The 25,256-nt window shown below is 41.7% G+C and overlaps 1 protein-coding gene across 2 annotated transcripts in view; it reads left to right on the forward strand.

The window, feature by feature from the left end:
• The window catches only part of adcy2b (adenylate cyclase 2b (brain)), a 96,962-nt gene that overhangs the window by 43,650 nt on the left and 28,056 nt on the right, over positions 1–25,256 (forward strand). For both annotated transcript variants that reach the window (XM_079829751.1, XM_079829752.1), the window contains exons 4-5: positions 8,159–8,308; positions 21,014–21,162. In XM_079829751.1, coding sequence (XP_079685877.1) covers positions 8,159–8,308; positions 21,014–21,162 — 299 coding nt within the window. The remainder of the gene's footprint in view (positions 1–8,158; positions 8,309–21,013; positions 21,163–25,256) is intronic.

A 25,256-nucleotide genomic window follows, 5' to 3' on the forward strand; every position in this document is an offset into this window, starting at 1 on the left:
AACCAAAAATTCAAAAGCCTCTGTTTATTACAGCTCAGACAACATATACTTAAATGTTTATCACTTGTAGCAGTGTTTTATGTAACTTCAATGGGTTTCCTGTAAAATGACACCAACATTTTGCATTTAGACCACTTTATGTGGGTATGGGACGCTTTTCAATTTGGGTAGGCCAAATCCAGGCGGAAATGGTCCCAGAGTAATTTAGTGTAAATAAGTTACTTTGTGTAAAACAAATCCCAAAGTGATGCATGTCTCCAGAAAGTAGACATTCTAAGCTTTCAAATGGTTCCACATATGAGGTCAGAGCTCCTCCACAGACATTTAAAATTTAAAGTATATACTTGATGTCATTCCGGACCCTGTACAGGGTATGCTGAAATAATAAACTAAGTGCAATCAATGTAGTGTTGTCAAAAATATAGTTTTGGAAATCGATATATGGGAAATACTTCCAATACACATTTTCCGCAGAATAGATAGATGATACCAGCTGCACTTTCTCGCTCTCTCATCTCTCCGACAACAAGTTGACACACAAACCCGCCTCCCCTCACATACTCACACATTTAATTTGCTCCAGAGGAATACTATTGTCGGTATTACAGGGCTTGAATTTTAGTCATTCCCGCAGATTTTGTGCTTGCACACAAAGCAGCCTCTCAGTACTAAATTTAGTTATTTTTCATAGCTTATTGCGCTTAAATGGTGCGTATTCATGTAAACATGGTCAGTTATATTTTAAACAGTTCAGAAAGAAAGAAAACGCATGTGTATCTGTACATAACGGATCCGTGCGTCAGGTCTTAAAGTGACAGCAGCCTAATATACCTGCTGCCAAATTATGAGATAATATAAAAATATCTAAATGGTTGTTTTTCCCCATGGTATCGATGTCAAAATTGTGGCCAGTGAAAATGATGAGTGGCTAGTAACTTTGGAAAACCATTAGCCACAGTGGCCAGTGAGCGAAAACGTTAAGCCCTGACCCTCACTATATCTCTATTTAGCCTCATAAATACATATAGTTGATATGTACACTGATTGCTCTTCCTTTCACAGTTTTTTGTTCTGCTAGTGTACTTAGGAGTCTTATGTAACTATTAAATAATAATTCATGCTCACCTTTCAATCGATTTTCCAGAACCTTTTTTAAAAAAATCATTATTATGTTCCTAAGCAGATCTCAAGCAGATATGTTTTTCAGACCAGACCTAAACACATCCCATGTAACCAAGGCAACACTCTAGTCACATGGTCCACAGGAACACAAAAATACTGGCTGTCATGTTGAGTTCAAGAGAGAGGAGCATTACATTCAAGAACCGAGTATAGCGGAAGAACGTAGGACGTTATTTTAAACTTGTTGTCCAGTCCAATTTAAAAACCTTAAAAATAATCCTCCTTTAGATTGGTAAACACTTTCACCGCAGTCAGTCCTCCACACTGCTCTTCAACAGTAGGAGAGCTTCATTAAAACCAACCTTAACGACCCTTCACATTCAGCACTCACAGTTAATCATGCTTTCGGCGCTCTCATTAGAAGCGTTACACCCTATTTATGTTAGGTGCCCTCAAGACCTGCAGGTCATACTTTGTTTGTTAGAGCCTTTAAAGGCTTTGTACGTCACTTTCAGGACATTTACTGCTGACGTACTCAGCAAAAGAAGGTCTCGTGTTAATAAGAGACTGAAAAAATAACAAACAGGGTCACATCTGTCTGGGTCACAGATGTAGAGATGATGTCAAATGCCAGTGTTTTGTAATTAAGCTATCATTCCCCACAGACACGGCACTGTGCTCATTTACTTGCCTGCCCTCTTCCTCCTGTAAAGTGATTACAGCCAGAAGAAGTCTGCTCTCGAAGGACCTGTCCTATAAAACTCTTCCAGTAAGATACAGGTGTGTCTCATGGCAGGTGGACAAGGCCTTAAATAGCACGAGGGAGAGAGAGGACATGCTCGCCATGTTGCCTTTGGTTAATATGATCACTTGAGACATTATAAAAAATATTATTTAATTGTGTGTATTAAGAATACATAAAATGCTGTTAAAATGATATTTTCATCACAGCATGCTATTTATCACAATGCAAAGTTTGTCACATAAAAAATATTACAATTTTATTTTGTAAAATTCACGGTGTAAATTTTCAAACACTTACCCCTCCCTTTCGAAGCACGTAGAGAAGCTACGGTGGCCGACACAGGACAAAGATGTCGGAAAGAGCAGAGAGTGACTAGCGCTCTGTAGAGCAGATGGTCCGTTTAGGGCTACTGTAGAAACATGACGGCGCAAAATGGAGACTTCTCTGTAAGGGGACCCGCGGTGTATGTAGATAGAAATGGCTCATTCTAAGGTAATAAAAACATAACGGTTCATTATGTAAGGTCTTTATACACCACTGAAAACAAAGTTATGTATATTAGATTGCATTTCTGTGAGTAGATCCTAAATATTACACACTGCACCTTTAAAGTTTTATTTTATTTAAATTATGAAAATATCTGGATCATTATGACCAGTGTTGCTATTGTTAACTAAATACAATATCAAGCTGAAATAAAATAATAAATATTAGATGGAAAACTAAAGGACTGAGTACTAAAATTACTAAAAATAAAATAATAAAAAAGCTATTAAAAATGAATAAATACTATAATAGTATATAATACTGATTATATTGAAGATTATGTGAGAATTTGGGGGGAATTCCAAATCCGTTATGCAAAATCGAATTTTATTTTATTTTTTGTTTATTGGTTTGTTTATTTTGGGATGAATTGTAACTTAGCCCTAGTCAGACAAAGTCAGTCAATTATTCCTAAAATGTTAAAAATTTAATTTTTACCACCTTCATTTCCATCACCCATTTCTATTATACACAAAACTGCGGCTACGGCCAGCAGCCATATCACCCTGTAGCCCAAGACTGGTTTCCCACTGAAGCTAAGCAGGGTTGAGCCTGGTCAGTACCTGGATGGGAGACTTCCTGGGAAAACTAGGTAGCTGCTGGAAGAAGGTGTTAGTGAGTCCAGCAGGGGGTCCTCACCCTGTGGTCTGTGTGGGTCCTAACACCCCAATATAGTGATGGGGACACTATACTGTAAAAAGCACCGTCCTTCGGATGAGACGTTAAACCGAGGTCCTGACTCTCTGTGGTCATAAAAAATCCCATGGCACTTCTCGTAAAAGAGTAGGGGTGTAACTCCGGTGTCCTGGCCAAATTCCCTCCATTGGCCCTTACCAATCATGGCCTCCTAATAATCCCCATCCATTGAATTGTCTCTATCACCCTCTCTCCTCTTCACCAATAGCTGGTGTGTGGTGAGCGCACTGGTGCCGTTGTACTGTGGCTGCCGTCGCATCATCCAAGTGGACCCTAACATAGTTGTAAAGCGCTTTGGGTGTACAGTAGTACATATGAAAGCGCTATATAAATGCCTCATTCATTCATACAATACATCATTTGAGGTGTTGTGGAAATTGCACTGTGGTGAGCATTTACTTTGAGAAAAAACAAATATATACAGTATGTATATACAGTGTTGGACATTGTTTGTGTACAAATGAATTAAGAGAGTTTTAAGTCCAAAAGTGCTAGTTCGACCACCCATATTTCCCATGAGCAACACACATCAGTCTGGAACACATTATATGAGCGACAAAAACAAATTTATGCTGTTATAATAAGTGTCAGCAGAACTAAGTGAGAAATATACAAACATGTAATATGCAATCATCAAATATTTGATTATTTTAGATTATAGGTAATATTTTATTATTTAACATTACATGATAGTGTCTTGGAATCCTGTTTGAAAGCAGTTTCCTGTTTCTGTTGAAGTCACTGAGTGTTATACCAACACAGCTCAAGGCAAACAGCGGTTGTCCTGTAGTATGTCAAGTTAATGTTCAATTAGTCATGATCGATTTCTGGAAACCAAACAATGTACCTTCAGATGGTGGGAGGTTGTTAAAAAGCTCTTTGTTAACTGTGTTCCTAATTGATGAAGAGTGTTGTGTAATTGCCTGCAGTGGATGATTCTTAATCCGCTAAAAATGTCAGTGAGTGATATTAGCAGGAGGTTGTAGACTAATTAAAATGACAGACGCCTTTCGCAGTCTAGGGTGAACCTTAACAACCTCTACTGTTCTTACTCACTGTGCTTACTCTAGCTCTAAAGCCCTGTGCTGATCTCAAACACGTGTGCGGAGGTTGCCATGGAGAAGTTGCAAATTTGATGAATCTAAAAGAGGCTCACTAGATTGACTTCAAAAATGGGGCAAATAAATTCCCTGCCATTGACGGAAATTTCCAGCTATCCGTGTTTCCACTGTTATATAATTGGGGGGGGGGAGCGCTATCACACACTTACGTACTTCTGAAAGAGTACAGAATCTCCCGATCAAAACACATGTGAAGAAGAAGTAGAAACATGCAATAGCATATGTAAACAGATGCATATGTAAAATAACGCGGTCATCAGTATTAAACAGCATATAAATCAAAACTGCCTAATGTTACTGAATGAAATGTCGACCCAGGACAAGCTATAGGGCTGTGACGCTTTGATGGACTCGGTCTACTCCATCTGTGTTTTGATCATCGTTCTGAATCCCATCCAGGCAATGTCTGGCAGACATAGTCTTTGACAAAAATTTGATTTTCTCAAGTTTTTTTAATAAAACTTACCCATATTCAAGTGTTTATAAAAAAGGAATGCATGAAGCTAGAATAAAACGCTTTTTGTTTGTTTTTTTAAAAGCAGAGGATCTGTTCTTTCTTTTGACATATGGCATGCCATGTTCAGATATTCATACAACAAAATATTCTGGGGCCATGAAACTTTTGTGAAAATGATCATAAATGCTGGTGGAGGCTGGCAACTTATTTAAAAAATGCTGGTGGGGAAAAGGTTAAAGAAATGTTCCAGCCTCAAAGCAAATTAAGCTTTATTGTGACTGCATTTCTGCTATTCTTTCAATTACCACAGAAAATTATTTTGACTCATCCCTCAATCCCCTTTGTAAAAAAAATTGCAATTAAAGTAATGCGCTTACTGCGGAAGTACATGGGGCCGGTCAAAAAAAATTAAACACTAATTATTTCTACAAGACTCACAAGACCTGGTTAATGGTATCAAGCTTTCGTACTAACCTAATGAATATTTATGACCTATTCATTCGTAATAGTATTGTTAAACTCATTTACAATGGGTAAATCTTTCATTTGTAATTTCATTAAAAAATGACATTCTAAAAAACATTTTATTTAATTAAATAAATTCCTGTTTTATATTTATTTATTTTATATAAAAAATACATTTCAATTATACACTGATCAGGCATAACATTATGACATTACATTGTGTTGGTCTCCCTTTTGCTGCCAAAACAGCCCTGACCCGTCGATTCATGGACTCCACTAGACCCCTGAAGGTGTGCTGTGGTATCTGGCACCAATATGTTAGCAGCTGATCCTTTAAGTCCTGTAAGTTGCAAGGTGGGGCATCAGACTTGTTTGTTCAGCACATCCCACAGATGCTCGATTGGATTGAGATCTGGGGAATTTGAAGGTCAAGTCAACACCTCAAACTTGTCGTTGTGCTCCTCAAACCATTCCTGAACCATTTTTGCTTTGTGGCAGGGCACATTATCTTGCTGAAAGAGGCCACAGCCACCAGGGAATACCGTTTCCATGAAAGGGTGTACATAGTCTGCAACAATGCTTACGTAGGTGGTACATGTTAAAGTAACATCCACATGGATGGCAGGACCCACGGTTTCCCAGCAGAACATTGCCCAAAGCATCACACTGCCTCCGCTGGCTTGCCTTATTCCCATAGTGCATCATGGTGCCATGTGTTCCCCAGGTAAGCAACGCACAATCACCCGGCCATCCACTTGATGTAAAAGAAAACGCTCCCCAAGTGCATCAATGAGCCATGACCCTGTCGCCGGTTCACCTCTGTTCTTTGCTTGGACCACTTTTGATAGATACTGACCACTGCAGACCGGGAACACCCCACAAGAGCGGCAGTTTTGGAGATGCTCTGACCCAGTCATCTAGCCATCACAATTTAGCCCTTGTCAAACTCACTCAAATCCTTACACTTGCCCATTTTTCCTGCTTCTAACACATCAACTTTCAGGACAAAATGTTTACTTGCTGCCTAATATATTCTACCCATTAACAGGTGCCGTGATGAAGAGATAATCAGTGTTATTCACTTCACCTAATGTTATGCCGGATCGGTGTATATTTACATCACACCAAAATTCTAATTCAAATGCCCAATCTTTATTTTTGTAGGATTCGTAATTTCTCTCGCCTTATTGTGTATAGAGTTTCAGTTATTGCAATTAAACCTAATTATCTAACACGCCCGGCTCTCCAATTGTTAAAGATAACAGCATCATATTCAGTATTGCACTGTTATTTGTTCACTCTGACATAAAGCACTGCTGAAAGCTTTTCGTGGACTGAACTGAATTCACTTTTCCTGAAGATCAATATCTTTCAAATCACACATCCCTCTCTAGATCCTTGTACTGATTATATCTTTCGCTAATGCGCTTACCTCTGCCATTTGAAACTCAAAAGCCATTTGGTTGCCGTGCATATTTTCCCAAAGTGTCTGTGGTCTGGCAGTAATGCGTTTCTGTTCCTATAAGGCAATTTACTGCATTCGTTACTTGTTTTATACTGTATGCCAATGCTGTATTGATTACACACTGAGTCTCCACATTAATTCAATGCTAAATATTTAACATATCCATTACCGGATTGATAATTTATATACACTTGTTTGGAATTGTGGTGTTTAATCTCACTATATTTCACCCCAAAATCAAAAGAAATATATTTAGTTTTTGACAATATACAAGAAATTATATTTTGCTATATATATATATATATATATATATATATATATATATATATATATATATATATATATATATATATATATATATATATATATATATATATATATATATATATATATATATATATATATATATATATATATATATATATATATATATAATATATATATATATATTAATGTGTTATATATTATTTAAAGGGTTAGCTCACCCAAAAATGAAAATAATGTAATTTATTACTCACCCTCATGCCGTTCCATACCCGTGAGTCCTCCGTTCATCTTCGGAACACAAATGAAGATATTTTTGTTGAAATCCGAAGGCTCAGTGAGGCCTCCATAAAGAGCAAAGCAATTTACTAGTATTAAAAACATATTTAAAGCAGTCCATGTGAGTACAGTGGTTCAATATTAATATTATAAAGCGACAATCATATTTTTGGTGCGCCAAAAAAACTAAAACACGACTTATAGTGATAACCGATTTCAAAACACTGCTTCATGAAGCTTCGGAGTTTATCGAATCAGCAAGTCGATTCAGTGGTTCGGATCGCGTGTCAAACCACCAAACTGCTGAAATCACGTGACTCGATCCACTGAATCGACTTGCTGATTGGATACGCTCCGAAGCTTAATGCAGCAGTTTTCTGAAATCAGTTCAGTATCACTATATAAGTCGTTATTTAGTTTTTTTTGGCGCACCAAAAATATGATTGTCGCTTTATAATATTAATATTGAACCACTGTACTCACATGGACTGATTTAGATATGTTTTTAGTATATTAATGGATCTTGAGAGTGTAAATTGTTTTGCTTTCTTTGGAGGCCTTCGGATTTCAACAAAAATATCTTCATTTGTGTTCCGAAGATGAACGGAGGTCTTACGGGTGTGGAACGGCATGAGGGTGAGTAATAAATTACATTATTTTCATTTTTGGGTGAACTAACCCTTTAAGATATTTATTTCAACATATTTGTCAAATTATGATTAGAGTTCACAGAATTCTGCAAAGAATATATTTATATAAAATATATTGTTGATGGATGGATGGATGATAGATAGATAGATAATAACTTAAATTATACATACTTACTAACCATGAACCAAACCCTAATCCTATAGTAAGTACATGTAGTTAATTACATGTATAATTACACTATTACACAGACACTTTAAAATAAAGTGTAACCTTTCTTTTTTTTGGTAACATACAGAGTACAGAGCATACAGTATGTCAATACTAAAGCTGTTTATGTGTCTGTGTAGATTCTGGCTAATATCATCATCTTCATCTGTGGAAATGTGGCGGGAGCATATCACAAACACCTGATGGATTTGGCTCTTAAACAGACGTACCATGACACCTGCAACTGCATCAAGTCTCCCATCAAACTGGAATCCGAGAAGCATCAGCAGGTATGACGAGAGGGATGCACAGATTGCCTGTTCCACATTGCTTTCAAAGAATGGATAAACAGTGGTGAACGGCGTAGTGCCCGGTCCTTCAGGGAACAGGAAGTTAATGTAGGCCTCGTTTGGGGAGGTATCGGATAGTTTTGAGCGTGAGTCATTCCTGCAGCTGTATTGAAGAGATCATTATATCACCACAATGGGCGGCTAATATTGTAAGGCGGAGGGGGCCGAGAGTTACATTGTCCCAAAATAGCTTTGTTTTCCCCCCAGCACTCTGTTTCCTGTTGGATACGGGTGGGGCGGAAGTCTGTACAAGGCCTCCCCCTTGCCTGGGTTAGTTTTGCTTATTGCTGTTTTGTGTGAAATAATGATAAAGTGTTTCTCCGTGGCGATGGCTGAGTGAGTGAAATATGAGCAGTGAGATAAAGGCAGATCGCTAGAGGCACTTCTGCTCCATTAGGAATTATCACTCTCACTCTGTGAAATATCAGCCTGTTGAGCACATGCCCCCGGCTCCATTATTCTTTGAATGTTATCGGAGTTGTGTTTTTGGCTTTCCTGGCAGAACAATTACAGAGCGTAAGGCACAGACAATGTTTCACTCACTCACTGCACAACATGATTGAATCTTGAATGTGTGTTCTGTGTACTGTGAGAATGAGCTTTTCAGTCAGTTCATCAAATGTCGGTTCTTTCTGCCTATTGTAAAACATGCTGGAGTATTTCCTGCATTTACCTCCTGCGGGGCTGCTCACTGTTTGGTCATTCCAATCAGAACATTAGTTCAGCACAGACCATCAGCCTAATTACGGATATGCCTCATTTTACATTTCAAGGGTGAATATATTTTTGTCATTAGAAGAGTTCCGGTTTGAAAAAACACAGCACAATATTTGAAAACCCCTAAACTATTCAATTCAATTCAATTCAAATTTATTTGTATAGCGCTTTTCACAATACACATTGTTTCAAAGCAGCTTCACAGAAAGTGCATTTCATAAATGTACATCGAAAAATGTTAGAAAAGAGAATGTCAAAGAAAAATGTTAGGATAAGTTAATCAATCATGTATTATTTTAGGCCATAACAACGCTGGCGTTGAGTCGTCTCTTCACAGGCGTCGAGTCGTCTCATCACAGGGGCATCTGAAGTCTCCATGAGAGGCTGGATACAAACTGGAGCTGACGAACTAGTTACCTCGGGACTAGTGTCCCGAGATAACAACAGAAAAGCAGATGGGAAATAATTAGCATACTTGCTGTTCAGAATATTAATGCTGTTGGTGCGATTTAACTGTAGTATAAAACTTATTTATAATGTGAATGCTTGGCTAAAGAGATGCGTCTTTAATCTAGTTTTAAACTGGTTTAAAACTAGTTTAAAGACTTTAATCTAGTCTTTAAACTAGACTGATACTCACATTTTTACTCATGAATAAAACCTTAAATCATGCGGTTTGTTGACAAGAATTAGTTTTATTTCGGATATTGCTAAAAAAATAAAGTCATTATCAACATACTTCATTAATATTTTGTTAACATGTAACAATGACATCCCTTAGGATACATTTTAGAACTTTTACCTCTCAATTGTCTTGTGGTTTGAAAACCACTGAAACAGAATTCATAATTCTTTTGACTTGGGCCAGAAAGCAACTACATAGCAACACCCTAAAATTCACACAGAACCCCTAAGCAAACCCTACGGAAACACTAAGTAACTCTCCACACCACCACAATATTCACATCCACATTTTCTTCAAACTAAAAATCTCTAAGTGATGCATATGCACTGCATATGTAATAAGCATATGATAGGATGTCCAACAAATTTTGCAAATTAATATTTCTGTTCTTTAACACAGCACAAATCATACTAATTTATACAGTAGACAAAGAACCATAATGGATTAATGACATCATTTCCTTTAGCAGTCACGTACTCCCCCAGACCACAGGACATGCTGTATACTTGAACCCATTAGTGTGGAAAATCTGCTTTGATTTGCCTCTTTTTTGAAAACAGTACATTAATGGACTGTTATTTAAAAGGATTTACATCTTCCTCTAAATAATTAAAATAATTTCACCTGCTGTCTCAATCAGCACATGGCGCACACACCCCATTAGATTGTTTTCTTTTATTTGACCTTCATTAAAGGAACACACCAACTTTTTGGGACTTTAGCTTATTCACCGTATCCCCCAGAGTTAGAGGAGTCCATACATACCATTTTCATCTCTGTGTGTGCCATAACTCTGTCTTGACGCACCCACCGTTAGCCTAGCTTAGCACAAAGACTGGAAGTAAATGGCTCCAGCTAGCCTACTGCTCAATACGTGTCAAAATAACGCCAACATTTTCCTATTTACATGTTGTGATGTGTATAGTCACAGCGTGTACAAATAACAAGGTTATATGAGACACAGCCATCTTATAAACGTATACATACTGGGGACTATATTCTCAGAAGGCGCAGCACTGCTCTACTTCTGCGGAGTGCGGAGTGATTTGATCGCAGCACCTGAGAAGCTCCGTTGTTACTTCCGTCAACAAAACCAACGTGACTAGGTAGCTAGTAACAAACGTGACTGTTGATCATGGCCGACTTTCAGGAATTGTCAGAGGATTTTTACTTGGTATCAAACCAAAATCCAGAGCCATATCGTTTTGAGCCAGAATACACAAACGTGGAGTTACAAACTCTGCTTTTCACCGCGGGGCTTCTCATGTGCTGTGAGCAAATCACTCCGCACTCCGCAGAAGTAGAGCAGTGCTGCGCCTTCTGAGAATATAGTCCCCAGTATGTATACGTTCATAAGATGGCTGTCTCATGTAACCTTGTCATTTGTATGCGCTGTGTTCTCTGTCCTTGATCAAGGCAAAGCCTATCACCAGGGGTTTGTAGAGGAATCCAGCCAACCTCTCACTGCATTTATAACACCGTGGGGATTATATGAATGGGTGCGGATCCCTTTCGGATTGTCAAATGCACCTGCCGAATTCCAAAGAAGCATGGAGTGCCTACGAGAACTGCGCGATGAGGTATGTCAGCCTTATCTAGATGATAATTTAGTTCACTCAAAAACGTTTGAGAATCATCTTCAGGACATTAGAAAGGTGTTGCAGTGTTATCAGAATCATGGTGTCAAGCTAACGCCTCGAAAATGTGAAGTGTTCCGACGTCAGGTACGATTCCTAGGGAGGATGGTGACAAAAGATGGGTACACAATGGATCCGGCAGACATCGCTCCTGTCCAAGCGCTGAAGGAGAGGACCCCTCAGACAGTTGGCGAGGTGAGAAAGTTATTAGGGTTTCTCTCTTACTACCGGTCATACATTGAGAACTTTTCCCGCAAAGCCGCTCCTCTTTACACGTTGCTCACTGAAACGAAGACAACAGAGGGGCAAGTACAGCCGAAGCGGAAAAGCAAAGGGAAAAGTAGTCATGGACAGCTTACATCGTCACATCCAGTCCTGTGGACAGATGAACATCAAGAAGTTCTCTGTGAGCTAATTGACTGCTTATCTAATCCACCGGTGCTGGGATATCCCGATCTGGATGAATCTTTTGTACTCCACTGCGACGCTTCACAGGAAGGCCTTGGGGCAGTGCTGTATCAAAGACAAAGAGGAAAGTTAGTGGTGAGAGCATACGGATCAAGAACTCTAACCCCTCCCGAGAAAAATTACCATCTTAATTCGGGAAAGTTGGAGTTTTTGGCCATGAAGTGGGCCATATCTGAGCAGTTCAGGGACTATGTCTATCATGCACCATCATTCGTTGTGTACACGGACAATAACCCCCTTACATACGTGATGTCAACAGCCAAGCTAAATGCCACAACGTACAGATGGGTAGCGGAACTTGCTGACTTTCGATTTACCATCAAATACCGTCCAGGAAAGTCAAATGGGGACGCTGACGGCTTGTCACGTATGCCGCTGCAGATGGAACAGTACATGAAAACCTGTTCAGAGGAAGTGCACCCTGACGTCATGGTCAGCATAACTCAATCGACGGTGGTACAGAGTCAGGAGAGAGGGCCATGGTTATGTCCACTTACCATTGAAACAGCATTGTTGAAGGAACAGGAGGAGGAGCTGTTCACGTCAGTCACAAAGATCCCCAAGGATGTTTTGAAAAAAGCTCAAGAAGAAGACCCGGAAATCAGAGAAGCGGTGGAGTACCTCAAATCCAAACCGCGGTAAATGAAGAGAAGCCAGGGTAAAGAGTTTCGGGGACTGATGAGGGAACGAGCTAAGTTACACCTGGATGAACATGGTCTCCTGTTCCGCAAAACAGCAACTCGTCATCAGTTGGTATTGCCTAGGAGATACCATGAGCTCATCTACAAAGAGTTACACCAAGACATGGGTCACTTAGGAGCAGAAAGGGTGCTGAACTTGAACACTACGTCACACGTGTTTGTAGCTGCTTGAGGAGCAAACGTCCAAACAAAATCACCCGAGCTCCTCTGACAAACATCACCACCACTTACCCATTTGAGCTGGTATCTATTGATTTTCTACATCTAGAGAGGTGTAAAGGAAGATATGAGTACATCTTGGTGGTGATGGACCCCTTTACACGCTTCGCTCAGGCGTACGCATTCAGAAACAAAAACGCAAAGACAGCGGCTGAGAAGGTGTTCTGGGATTTTGTTTTAAAGTTTGGGTTTCCGACGAAACTGCACCACGACCAGGGGAGGGAATTTGATAACAAGCTGTTTGCGAAGTTGCAAGAGTACAGTGGTGTGCAAGGCTCCCATACAACACCGTATCACCCACAGGGAAATGGTCAAGTTGAGCGGTTTAACCAAACTTTGTTAGCTATGCTGAGGACCCTTCCTGAAACCGTCAAAGCCATCTGGAAGTGTCACGATACACTGTAGGAAAAACAGAAGATCCAATAGCGAGTGCAAAGTGATGTTTATTGACAGATACTCAGAACCACATATAGCCCACAGGCTGAAGTGAGTGGTAGTCGCAGACAGACTCAGTGAACGAAAAGTAGCGGGCAGACTCCGATCCGGTGCAGGCAGGCTCAGTGTCTGAAGTCGCGGGCAGGCTCAGTGAAGCGGGGACCACAATGGGCAGAAATGGTCAGGCACAAACGGGAACGTCCTCGGGCAAATACAGACTCCTGGAAACCACCGTCCTGTGAGACGGAGAGCAAGGACAGAGACCAACCCGGACAGCGTCTGTAACGAACTGACAAACAGGACACGCAAACACACGTTAAATAGAGCGCTAACGAGGAACCGCAGCTGCTGATAATCAGCGCTCAACTCAACCACGCCTCACAACCAACACACGAGGGACAGTACCCCCTCCCCTCCTGGCATTCCCAGGAGAACCTACCTGTAGATTGTAATCATCTATCAGGGAGTGATCCAGAATGTCCCTAGCCGGAACCCAACTTCTCTCCTCCGGACCGTAACCCTCCCAATCCACCAAGTACTGGAATCCTCGTCCCCTCCGCCTGGCATCCAGAATACGACGAACCGAATAAGCTGGTTCCCCATCTATAAGATGCGGGGGAGGAACCGGGACCGGTGGATTAATATGAGAATGAATAACGGGTTTGATTTTGGACACATGGAAGACGGGATGAATTCTCCTGTACGCAGGAGGGAATTTGAGGTGAACTGCCACCGGACTAATGATCTTAGTGACAGGAAACGGGCCAATGAATTTAGGTGCTAGTTTATTACAAACGGATCGGAGCGGAATGTTCTTAGAGGAAAGCCACACTTTTTGACCAACGACGTATACGGGAGGCTTCAGCCGGTGGCGGTCAGCCTGAGCCTTGGTGCGTGCTCCTACATGAAGAAGAGTCTCACGGGCTCTTCTCCATGTGTGACGACACCTCTGGATGAAGGCGTGAGCAGAGGGGACCGCAACTTCAGATTCCAAACTGGGACAAATAGGTTGGTAACCTATACTACACTAAAAAGGCGAAAGACCCGTGGATGATACTGGTAACGAGTTATGTGCGTACTCCACCCATGAAAGTTGTTGGCTCCAGGAGGAAGGATTCTGAGCCACTCTACATCGTAACGTTCTCTCTAAATCTTGGTTGGCTCTCATGCTCTGACCGTTACTCTGGGGATGAAACCCAGAAGATAAACTTACAGTCGCTCCCAATAATCTACAAAACTCCTTCCAAAATTTTGAAGTAAACTGAGATCCCCTGTCAGAAACCACGTCAATCGGGAGGCCATGAATACGAAAAACGTGATCAATGACAGCAACCGCTGTCTCCTTGGCTGACGGTAATTCGGGCAAGGGAATAAAGTGTGCCGCCTTCGAGAATCGGTCCACTACGGTTAAAATCACTGTATTGCCCTGTGACGGAGGGAGACCAGTAACGAAATCTAGCGAGATGTGGGACCAGTGTCTCGAAGGGACAGGCAGCGGTTGAAGAAGACCATCAGGGGAACGATTGGAAGTTTTACCACTAGCGCAGACCGAGACAAAATCTCGGACGTCACGAGCCATACGAGGCGACCAGAATCGTTGCTTAACCAAAAACCTGGTACGAGAAACTCCTGGATGGCAAGCTACATTGGAAACATGACCCCACCGAATAACATCTGACCGTAATCCCTCCGGCACAAATAATCGGCTCGGTGGACCTCCGGGCGGAGGCGTTACCCCATCTAAGGCCGTGCGGACCTTCGACTCGATCTCCCATGTGAGTGAAGAGACCACCAGTCTCTCAGGTAAAATACACTCGGGAGTGGACGGGCGCTCGGAAAAATCAAAAATACGAGATAACGCATCGGGTTTGATGTTCTTAGAACCCGGGCGATACGAAAGCGAAAAATCGAAACGACCGAAAAAAAGAGCCCACCGAGCCTGCCTGGAGTTCAAACGTTTGGCGGATCTGATGTATTCCAGATTCTTATGATCAGTCCAGACGATAAAAGGCACCCCCAACCCTTCCAGCCAATGACGCCATTCCTCCAATGGCAGTTTTACTGCCAACAACTCTTTGTTACCAATATCATAGTTACGTTCGGCAGTCGATAGGCGATGAGAAAATAACGTGCACGGGTGCATCTTATCGTCCGCGGCGGTCCGCTGGGAGAGCACTGCACCTACCCCCACCTCTGACGCGTCAACCTCCACCACAAACTGACGTGAAGGATCAGGGGCTACAAGAACGGGAGCTGAAACAAAGCAGCTCTTGAGGTTGGAAAATGCAGTCTCAGCTGCATTAGACCACCTGAACGTCGTTCTGGTGGAGGTTAAGGCGGTCAGAGGAGCGGCTAGTTGGCTGAAATTGCGAATAAAACGCAGATAAAAATTAGCGAATCCCAAAAACCTCTGCAGGGCCTTACGGGAATCTGGGATTGGCCAATCTATCACAGCCTTAACCTTGTCAGGATCCATGCGCACCCCCTCAGACACGATGTACCCCAGGAACGGAACTGACTGTGCATGAAACGTCCACTTCTCCGCCTTGACAAAAAGCCCATTCTGAAGCAGCCTTTGGAGCACTCGTCTGACGTGCTGAACATGTTCCTGGAGAGAAGAGGAAAATATCAATATGTCATCCAGGTAGACATATATGAACTGATCGACCATGTCTCTCAACACGTCATTAACGAGTGCTTGGAAAACAGAAGGGGAGTTGGACAGGCCGAAAGGCATGACCAAGTATTCAAAGTGTCCCCTGGGGGTGTTAAATGCCGTTTTCCACTCATCCCCCTCCCTTATGCGAACTAAATGATAAGCGTTGCGCAGATCTAATTTCGTGAACAGAGACGCTCCCTGCAACCGCTCAAAAGCTGAAGACATCAGCGGCAAAGGATAAGTATTCTTTACCGTGATGTTGTTCAGCCCTCGATAGTCAATACATGGTCGCAGGGAGCCATCCTTCTTACCCACGAAAAAAAATCAGGCGCCGGCAGGAGACGAGGAAGGACGAATGAGCTCAGCTGCCAAAGAATCAGAAATATATTTCTCCATGACCTTCCTCTCCGAGTTAGAAAGTGAGTATAACCTGCCTTTAGGCGGAGAAGTTCCTGGCAATAACTCTATTGCACAGTCATAAGGACGATGCGGAGGAAGAGAAGCAGCCCGGGACTTACTGAACACTCTCCTCAGGTCGAGATATTCCTCTGGCACGTTAGACAGGTTCACCGACTCCTCCTGTAACACAGAACATGAAACAGACGAACAGGCAGACACTAAACAATCCGGGTGACACTCTCTGCTCCACTCAGACACCGTTCCTTGTCCCCAATCGATCCTGGGCTTGTGCTTAGTGAGCCAAGGATGACCCAACACGACTGGCACGAGCGGGGACCTGGAAATAAAAAAAACTGTCTGTTCGGTGTGGTTACCAGCAGTTATGAGCGTGAGCATACCCGTGGTGTGGGTGATGCCGGGTAAACTCTGTCCACCAAGTGCGTGCACTGAAATAGTCTGTTTGAGGGGAACCACTGGAATGTTAAGTTTCTCTGCCAACACACAATCCAACAGATTACCCTCTGCTCCCGAGTCCACCAGTGCCTGACAGCAGTGGAATCCCACTGCCAATTGCAGCCTTACCGAGAGGAGAGTGGCTGATGAGGATTCGCCCATAGACATCCCACCCGACAGTAACCCCTTCCCTACTGTCGGGCTTGGTCTTTTACTGGGCACTCCCTGAGGTAATGTCCAGACCCTCCACAGTACAGACACAGTCCCCTCTCACACCGATGTTGTCTCTCCTCCCGGGAAAGCCGAGCCCTACCCACCTGCATGGGCTCATGATCGACAGGGTGACTGACCGCACTACCAACGTCTGCGCTGGGAAATCTCTGGAACTCCAAACTCGTGACTGGACGTGAATGATCCCTTCGTCGTTGTAAACGAATGTCCACTCGGAGTGCTAACTCGATCCAACCGTCAAGCTTGTCCGGTAACTCCAAAGTATAAATCTCCTTTTGTATGCGGTCAGCCAGCCCATGCAGGAACATGTCCCACTGCGCCTCCTCGTTCCAGCTACACTCCGCTGCCAAAGTGCAGAATTGAATGACGTAATCCGAAACCGGTCTCCCCTCCTGACGCAGATCAACTAGGTGACGGGCCGCTTCACGTACCGCCACTGCCCGGTCGAAGACCTGTTTCATCTCCACGAAGAGTCTAGCGAACGAGGAACAACAAGGATGATGGTTCTCCCACACCGCTGTCCCCCACAGTGCCGCACGTCCAGATAGTAGCATCATGACCAAGGCCACCTTAGATGCTTCTGACGCAAATGTCACAGGTTGCAACGAGAAAAATATGTCACACTTTGTTAGAAATGCCCGACAAAGATTAGGCTCACCGGAATATCTCTCTGGTGTCGGTATCCTAGGCTCATGTTGACCTCTCGCGGGAGGAAGCTGGGGAGGGACAGGCGGTGTGGGTGGCGCAGTGGGTGTCGATAGATGTTGTACCTGGGTAGTAAGCTCGGACACCTGCTTCACCAAGGCCTGTACCGCCCGAGCTGTTGCGAGAGCTTGCTCATCCTGCTGGTCCATCCTGAGAGCGCTCCTTGTAAAATAATCCTGCAGATCTTTTGCTCTCGCTGGATCCATGGTCAGTTCGTTCTGTCACGATACACTGTAGGACACTGTCAGGCACAAACGGGAACGTCCTCGGGCAAATACAGACTCCTGGAAACCACCGTCCTGGGAGACGGAGAGCAAGGACAGAGACCAACCCGGACAGCGTCTGTAACGAACTGACAAACAGGACACGCAAACACACACATTAAATAGAGCGCTAACGAGGAACCGCAGCTGCTGATAATCAGCGCTCAACTCAACCACGCCTCACAACAAACACACGAGGGCGAGTCAGGGAACCCATGAACCGTGACAGGAAGACATCACTTGTAAAGGTGGTAAATGCGTACAACTGTACAAAAAGTGAGGCGACGGGTTTTCCTCCCCATTATCTCCTGTTTGGCCGTACTCCCAGACTGCCAATTGATATAATGTTCGGTGTACCAGCAAAAGACCAAAGCTCCTCTTACCATGACTATGCGGAGAACTGGAGGAAGAGAATGGTTGAAGCCTACAAGTTAGCCACAAGAGTGTCACAAAAAGAGAAGGAAAGAGGAAAAGCTTTGTATGATAAGAAAGTGCACGGAGCTGAACTGATCCCTGGGAACAGAGTACTTGTCCGAAACTTCAAAGAGAAAGGTGGACCTGGGAAACTTCGATCATTTTGGGAAGAACAAGTTTATGTCGTCACCCAGAGGAAGTACCAGGATGGTCCAGTATATGAAGTTCGACCGGAAAATGGAAAAGGAAAAACAAGAATACTGCACAGGAATCTTTTGTTACCGTGTGACTACTTACCGGTAGAGAGAGTATACTCACCTGGAAGACCTGAGAAAGAAAAGAAAAGAGGCAAGATTGGAAAGACATCAACACAGCAGAATCAGAGACACTGTGACAGTTCGGATGGTGAAGATGATTGGAAATGCCTGGTTGGAGTGCCCATCGACAGAGAGAGTCGGAGCGAGAGGAGGCATCTACAGGAAAAACCTTCAGAACATCACTCGGTAGAGACAGTGATTCTGAACGATACAGGTCCAGAGGAGGAAGATGAGCAAGGAGTTGGACAGGGAGAAGATGTGTCATCTGGAGGAGAGGTTGGAGAAACAGACGATGCGGAAGAGAGTGACGCGGAGCCTCCTTCACAACCTGCCTGCAAAAGAGTATATCCTTTGAGAAACAGAAAAGTAAAAAAAATGTTTACTTACCATACCCTAGGTCAGCCTAGTATCGTAGAGGGGTAAGCTGTTGAAGTAAATCAAAGTAACAAGTTCTAGTTAACAAATTAAAGTAAAACCAGAATAAGATTGTTCTTTTTTTCCCCCTCTTCTTCAGTTTTAAAGAGAAAGTAGTAACCATATCATTCCAAAAGGAAACAGTTACACAGTAAATTTTCTATGGTTGAAGGTTAGATTCCTTCAGTGAAAGTACAGATTCCTGTTGATAGACAGTGATGGTGGTGGAAGATCATGGTGCAAAATGAGGTCTGCTGCAAACACACCGCATGGAAAAGGAGATAAATGTTGTGTTTTACGTGTCAAAGTATAGCACAAGTACTAAAACTGTTGAATCACTGACTCCTACCAAAGAGATTATCTATTGGTGGTTATCAAGTATTGTATTCTGTGAATGTCGGGACTACATTCTATTTTGTTTGGGAGAATGTGGGGAAAATCTAGAATATATATATAGAATAGATTAATATAATTGTGAATTGAAAGCTAGACTCACCTACTCTTTATTATGTTTATATAATTTCCGTTCTGTTATTAATAATTGCTGGTTAATTATTCAGTACATGCATGTAAATTAGTAGTATACTTTCAGCTATGTGAAGGGTGTCCAATGGGTGGCGGTAGCCAGGTGCGGAACCCCGGGGTAGACCTAAAAGAGAAGAAGAAGAAGAAGAAGAGTTAGTTTGTTGTTCACGCAAGGTTTTACGAGACGATCAGTATATAGTATGGTATTGTACTGTGTGGTACGGAGCTGTAGCAAATGGTGCTGACTGAATAAACGAACCCAACCAAATCACGTGCTTGTCATCTCTTTCAAGTGTGTTACACAGAGATGAAAATTGTATGTAGCCTACGGACTTATGGAACTCTGGGGGATACGGTGAATAAGCTAAAGTCCCAAAAAGTTGCGTGTTCCTTTAAGCAGGGTGTCATCTGAAGGGAAAACAAAGAGAATGAGGAAGAGAGACAGGATAATAAAGAGAGAAATGAATGATAACTTTTTATATCTCAAACATAATACCATTTCACATTGTTCATAATTTTCTTTGGGTTATTTATTCACTGTAACCCTGTGCTAACCCTCTTTTAAGTGTGAATAATTGCTGAACTTAATTAGAGCTTGAACAATATGGCCGATATCTAAAGAACAGGGGGGCTGAAATAATAAAATAATATCCCAATAAATATAGAATAAAGGGTAGTTCATTAGTGGCAAGAGACATCTGTTACACTGCAATGATTCAGTTTGTTCATCCACATTTATTTTCTCTAATTTTCTCTCTCTCTCATTCCGCCAGCCATCCATCATTTTTAGGGCTTTGTTCTAAAAACATACTACCATACTACTCATTTTTCACAGAATATCTGGATGACCTAGTACAGAAAATAAGTACAGAGCACACTGTTCTGAGCACTGTATGCCACAATGCATTGTGTCCAACTTAATCTTCTATCTTTGCTGAATAGAAATTTCAAAAGAACAGCATTTATTTTAAATTAAAATCTTTTGTAACATTATAAATGTCTTTACTGTCCCTTTTGAGCAATTAAAAGTATTTCTTTTTTCTTTTGAATATTAATGTATCACTGTTTCTGCAAAAATATTAAGCAGAAAAACTGTATTCAGTATTGATAATAAGAAGAAATGTTTCTTGAGCAGTAAAATCAGCACATTAGAAATTAATTTCTGAAGCAATGATGCTGAAAATTCTTGACATCACATAAATAAATTACATTTGAAAATATATTCAAATAGAAAACAGTTATTTTAAATTGTAATAATACATGTTAAATTATAATAAAACATTTTAATTCAAAACTTTTGACCAGTATATATATATTAATTCGATTTTGAATTAATTTACAAACTTAGCCGGAAACCATTCAAAGGAATGGTGTTTAACTATCCTCCTCTCTACAACCAATAGGAGCGACTTTTGCTGTCCCTGCTGCCCGCCCACATCGCGAGAGTGATGAAGGCAGAGATCATTCAGAGGCTGAAGGGTCCTAACTTTGGCCAGGCAGAAAACACCAACAACTTCCACAACCTCTATGTACAGAGACACACCAATGTAAGGTAAGATTTATGACACACATACTAGCGTATCTGTGCACTCAGCTGATTCATTTTAGACAGATTCATTGTATATATATATATGTATATATACATACAGTGGGTAGAACAAGTATTTGATACACTGCCGATTTTGCAGGTTTGCCCACTTACAAAGCATGTAGAAGTCTGTAATTTTTATCATAGGTACTCTTAAACTGTGAGTGACGGAATCTAAAACAAAAATCCAGAAAATCACATTGTATGATTTTAAAGTAAGTAATTTGCATGTTATTGACATAAGTATTTGATACATCAGAAAAGCAGAACTTAATATTTGGTACAGAAACCTTTGTTTGCAGTTACAGAGATCATACGTTTCCTGTAGTTCTTGACCAGGTTTCACACACTGCAGCAAGGATTTTGGCACTCCTCCATACAGACCTTCTCCAGATCCTTCAGGTTTCGGGGCTGTCGCTGGGCAATATGGACTTTCAGCTCCCTCTAAAGATTTTCTATTGGGTTCAGGTCTGGAGACTGGCTAGGCCACTCCAGGACCTTGAGATGCTTCTTACGGAGCCACTTCTTAGTTGCCCTGGCTGTTTGTTTCGGGTCGTTGTCATGCTGGAAGACCCAGCCACGACCCATCTTCAATGCTCTTACGGAGGGAAGGAGGTTGTTGGCCAAGATCTCGCGATACATGGCCCCATCGGTCCTCCCCTCAATATGGTGCAGTCGTCCTGTCCCCTTTGCAGAAAAGCATCCCCAAAGAATGATGTTTCCACCTCCATGCTTCACGGTTGGGATGGTGTTCTTGGGGTTGTACTCATCCTTCTTCTTTCTCCAAACACGGCGAGTGGAGTTTAGACCAAAAAACTCTATTTTTGTCTCATCAGACCACTTGACCTTCTCCCATTCCTCCTCTGGATCATCCAGATGTTCATTGGCAAACTTCAGATGGGCCTGGACATGTGCTGGCTTGAGCAGGGGGACCTTGCGTGCGCTGCAGGATTTTAATCCATGATGGCGTAGTGTGTTACTAATGGTTTTCTTTGAGACAGTGGTCCCAGCTCTCTTCAGGTCATTGACCAGGTCCTGCCGTATGTAGTTCTGGGCTGATCCCTCACCTTCCTAATGATCATTGATGCCCCACGAGGTGAGATCTTGCATGGTGCCCCAGACCGAGGGAGACTGACCGTCATCTTGAACTTCTTCCATTTTCTAATAATTGCGCCAACAGTTGTTGCCTTCTCACCAAGCTGCTTGCCTATTGTCCTGTAGCCCATCCCAGCCTTGTGCAGGTCTACAATTTTATTCCTGATGTCCTTACACAGCTCTCTGGTCTTGGCCATTGTGGAGAGGTTGGAGTCTGTTTGAGTGTGTGGACAGGTGTCTTTTATACAGGTAACGAGTTCAAACAGGTGCAGTTAATACAGGTAATGAGTGGAGAACAGGAGGGCTTCTTAAAGAAAAACGAACAGGTCTGTGGGAGCTGGAATTCATACTGGTTGGTAGATGATCAAATACTTATGTCATGCAATAAAATGCTAATTAATTATTTAAAAATCATACAATGTGATTTTCTGGATTTTTGTTTTAGATTCCGTCTCTCACAGTTGAGGTGTACCTATGATAAAAATTACAGTCCCCTCTACATGCTTAGTAAGTAGGAAAACCTGCAAAATCGGCAGTGTATCAAATACTTGCTCTCCCCACTGTATATATATATATATGTGTGTATGTGTGTGTGTGTGTGTGTGTGTGTGTGTGTGTGTGTGTGTGTGTGTGTGTGTGTGTGTGTGTGTGTGTGTGTGTGTGTGTGTATAGCTGTCATACCCGTGTGTGTGTGTATAGCTGTCATACCCTCAATAGATCATGTCAAAACATCCTGCCCTCCTTCAGTCTGCACACAAAAAACAAGCTATTCATCAACCTAGATACAAGTAGCTCTCGTCTAAAGGAGCCTTGACACTTTTGTATGCTTCTATTAAAAAGTAAAAGCAAACACAATCTTTTTCTATATAGGGCAAACCATTGAAGAGGCTCTTCATCAAAACGCGAATGTAAATGTGTTAATTGCATTGAAGGACAAGTATTCTATTGCTGTTTTTAAAGCAATACTGCTATCTGCTTTAAAGTGGTTCTCCTTCCCCTTTTCATTTTTCAGTAACTCTTTCTGAATGGTACATCGATGAGTTAACAAGTTAATGACTTTAAGAGTGAGTCATTGAATGATTTACTTGAACCAATTAGTTTAAAAACTGACTCCTTTAGGAACGAAAAAAGTGATTATTTATGAGTCATTCAGTCATTCACTCAATGATTAATTAAAAACACTGATTTATTCAAGAATGCAACAAGTTACTCTATTTATGAATAAGTCATAGAATAATGTACTCATCCAATTCATTCAAAAATACAGATTAATTCAGAGGCTAGTTAAAATGTCTGTCTTTATGAGTGGGTCATTGAATCGCTCACTAAAGTCATTTATTCATTCAGTAACAGCACTACTGTATATTGCTCTGAGATGTAACAGTGGATATTTTTCTAACTGTTTTTTTGGGGGGGCTGAGAAAAAAAGAAAATATCTGCTAAAATTGTATCTGAAATGTATGTTTCTTAGTATTCATTTCTGGTTTATTGAACTTTCGTATAAGAGCAGTGTAAGCAGCCAAGTCTATTACATTAAGCAGCTGATGGCTGCTGGAAGGTGCTTGTTAATGGACGCGCTTGTTTGCATTGTTATTCACTGCAATGTCCACACCAAGTTAATATGCTTACATTGTAGATTTATTTTACTGTGACTGGTCCTCATTTCTAGTAAGCAAGAGCCCAACAAACAGTCAATAAATCCACAGTTCCAAATCCTTCACCAGTACAGATTTCCTCAGCATGGCATATAATAACAGTGTAGCATAGCTTAGCGGTCAAAAACTGTGTGCACCTTCCCTCCAGCAACGCATGTCACCTGAAGGAAGGTTCCTACCTATATTCAACCACCAATTACCCAAAAGAGAGACCCCTACTGGACACACACTTACATAAGGTTTAAAATAAAGACAAAATGGCTCTTACAAGCAGTATCACACAATCATGCGGTTGGTTTAAAGGGGACCTATTATGCCCCTTTTTTACAAGTCTCAGGTGTTCCTAGAATGTGTCTGTGAAGTTTCAGCTCAAAAGACCCCACAGATCATTTATTATACATGTTGTGAATTCCCATTTTTGAGTGGAAGGAAAAACATACTGTTTTCATGCATGTATCTTTAAATGCAAATGAGCTGCTGCTCCGCACTCTGCTTTCTAGAAAAGCGGAGGCCTGTTCAGCTCGTGCTTCGGATACTCTGACAAAAACTAAAACATCTGTTTGGTTTTTATTATCGTCTCTATCATGTTCACGCTTACGTGACATTGCAATTCTTCATCATCATGATATATGGTTTTCTGAGTGCACACTTCCGAAGCACGGAACAGAAAGCTAGCTGTCAGGTGGCGCGTCTTGTGAAAAAGACGTTCTTTTTCATGTCTTATTGTGCTTAAACTGTCAAATACACACAAGGTTATGTCAAAAACACACATTCACAGTCGGTTATGTATGTGAACGTAAACGGCAAGTAAAGAAATATATTTGATCTGCGCATTAAAGTGAAAGCAGTGTAATATACAGTACTTACTGCTAGTTATGCTGTTAATATGAATCAAACAACAAAAGAAAAACAGAAAATCACTCACTGCTCTTGATTGAATAAGGTTAGTAGCTTTAATACGAATGTATTACTCGAATGCTGCTGTTAAATCCTCTGGCAAGGAGATAAACATGGTGGACTGTGTACAGCTCATTTCGGGCAGGTCTATGCTAATAGGGCCGTCTGCAGTCGTGGGCGGGGCCTAAGCAAACGTGACATCAATTAATTGCATGTCCCGGTTAACACAAACGGCTTATTCTGTTTATGATTTATGGGGATTAAAAAAGGAGTGGGTGGATTTTTACCATTATAGGGTGGTTGTGTACACACACTGCCGACACACATTTATGTTTGAAATGTGAATTTTGCATAATAGATCTCCTTTAAATATCAGCACAGCAGCGTGTTTAAGGCTGTTTAGATATATGA

This window comes from Gobio gobio, assembly GCF_949357685.1.
Source record: "Gobio gobio genome assembly, chromosome: 11".
Lineage (NCBI taxonomy): Eukaryota > Metazoa > Chordata > Actinopteri > Cypriniformes > Gobionidae > Gobio > Gobio gobio.